General features: G+C 64.7%; 1 protein-coding gene across 1 annotated transcript; it reads left to right on the top strand.

Annotated features, from left to right (window-relative positions):
• Window positions 1-185: 185 nt before the first annotated feature.
• On the top strand, window positions 186-1,763 carry PFL1_03507 (uncharacterized protein; the record flags this gene model as incomplete). The annotated part of the gene is made up of 2 exons (XM_007881023.1): window positions 186-1,355; window positions 1,395-1,763. The coding sequence occupies 2 exons, from the start codon at window positions 186-188 to the stop codon at window positions 1,761-1,763; spliced, it is 1,539 nt and encodes a 512-aa protein (XP_007879214.1).
• Window positions 1,764-2,328: the final 565 nt, after the last annotated feature.

The raw sequence follows: 2,328 nt of genomic DNA, 5'->3' as shown, positions 1-2,328 counted from the left end.
CTCGTCCGTCGTACGACGAGGGCACCTCGGCCAAGGAGGCCAATGAAAAGGGCTCGTCGGCCAGCGCCACGGAGCTCGAGTACGTCGACGAGGCGGCGGCCGGCGCCACGCCGCCCACGGCGCGCGCCAACCTCAACGGCACCGAGGGACGCCTGCACCGCCGCATCACGCCCGGTCAGATCAGCATGATTGCCCTCGGCGGCTCCATCGGCACGGGCCTGACGATTGGCACCGGCGGCGGTCTGGCCACGTCGGGCCCCGTCTCGCTCACCCTGGGCTTCCTGTTCATGGGCATCATTTGCTACGCCGTCATGGCCGCCCTGGCCGAGATGGGCACCTACATGCCCCACGACCGCGGCTTCCCCGGCTACGCCACCCAGTTTGTCTCGCCCGAGCTCGGCTTCGCCGTCGGCTGGGCCTACTACCTCAAGTACACCCTCGCCCAGGCCAACAACCTCAACGCCGCCGCCTACATCATCGAGTTCTGGTCGCCGGGCGTCAACGGCGGCGTGTGGATCGCCATCTGCCTCTGCCTCATGGTCACGATCAACTACTTTGGCGCAAAGTCGTTTGGACGCGTCGAGTACCTCCTCGGCTGGGTCAAGGTGGCCACCATGGCCATGCTCATCTGCATCAACATCGTCCTCTTCTTTGGCGGAGGCCCCACCCACGACCGCATCGGCTTCAGGAACTGGACCAACGGCACCGCCTTCCTCGAGTTCAAGGCAAAGGGCGCGGCGGGACGCTTCTTGGGATTCTGGCAGGCGTTGGGCTCGGGCCTGTACGCCTACATGGGCACCGAGCTCTTGAGCATCGCCGTCGGAGAGGCCGCCAACCCGCGCAAGGCGGTCCCCAGCGCCATCAAGAAGACGGTGTTCCGCATCACGTTCTTCTACATCTTCAACGTCGCCCTGCTCGGCCTCGTCGTGCCGGCGCGCGACCCGCTGCTGCGCGCCGCCAACAAGGCCAAGCTGTCGGCGACGGCCTCGCCCTTTGTCGTCGCCCTCGAGATTGCCAAGATCAAGGGGCTGCCGCACCTCCTCAACGCCCTCTTTCTCTTTTTCGTCGTCTCGGCCGCCATCTCGGACCAGTACATCGCCATCCGCACCCTCTACTCGCTCTCGGCCACGGGCCAGGCGCCGGCCGTGTTTAGCCGCACCAACCGCCGCGGCATGCCCATGTGGTCGCTCCTCGCCTCGTCGCTCATCAGCTGCGTCGCCTTTATCAATGTCGCCTCGGGCGGCGCAAAGCTGTTCAAGTACTTTGTCAGCTCCCTCACCATCATCGCGGCGCTGGCCTGGATCTCGATCCTGACGACCTACCTGCGCTTCCACCACTGCCTGCGCGTCCAGAATGTGTCGCGCGCCACGCTGCCCTACCGCGCCCCGCTGCAGCCCTACCTCTCCTGGGTCGCCCTCTCCGTCACGGCCCTCGTCATGATCTCGAGGGGCTGGGTCGCCTTTGTGCCCTGGGACCACGTCACCTTCATCCTCACCTACATTGGCCTGGCGTGGTTCCTGGTCATGCTCGTCGCCTACAAGCTCGTGATGCGCTCCAAGATTGTCCCCGCCCGCCTCGTCGACCTCACCCCGCCCGAGCTCATCGACGACTACGCCCAAGACGACGACGACAACGGGGCTGGCCAGGACGGCGGCGCCGGCCGTGCCTTGACCCGCGCCCTCCCCGCAAAGGCCGCTACGCTTGCACGCCGCGTCCTCCACCGCAAGGGCCAAGGCGAAAAGACGGACCCGGCGGTCCTCTAGCCAGACAGAGCCTGGCAGCCAGCCGTCGGCCCGACTTGCCCGATACCATCACATTTCAGTAACGATTTTTCCAATGCTTTATTTTTCTCTCCCCATCCACGACACCCATCTTGTCCGGTCCACTTCTGCCCTGTCTTCGTCCCGGTCTCGTCAATCACGGCGGTTGAAATATTGTAACAATATACAAACGAGGGAGGGTGCGTTTTTCCTCCCCCTCATGGTCGGTAGCAGCAGCCTTGTAGCAATAAACGAACCCAGACCGACTCTGCAGGGTGGGGTTGTGAGGCCCCCAGAACCAGGGCGGTGGCAAATCTCAGAGCCAGCCGATCGGCAGGGCTGCTGCAGCGGGCGGGCAAGAAGAGCGAGCGAGCTGCGCGCCGTCTTGGTCTTTGCAGGCCGTCAGGCCGTCCGACCGACAACCACCCAGCTCGGACACAGGCAACGGACCCATCGTCTCTCGCTGCCAACGCCGTCGCACCACCACCACGGGCAGAGATGTCAGGTCGGACGAAGCGAGAGGGCAGACTCTTGAAATAACGGTGTTACAGGACTGGCAAATCGGAGC

The sequence above is a fragment of the Pseudozyma flocculosa genome (genome assembly GCF_000417875.1).
Source record: "Pseudozyma flocculosa PF-1 unplaced genomic scaffold scaffold00010, whole genome shotgun sequence".
Lineage (NCBI taxonomy): Eukaryota > Fungi > Basidiomycota > Ustilaginomycetes > Ustilaginales > Ustilaginaceae > Pseudozyma > Pseudozyma flocculosa.
Note: the sequence above shows the minus strand (reverse complement) of the source record. Positions and strands in the feature narration are given on the sequence as shown.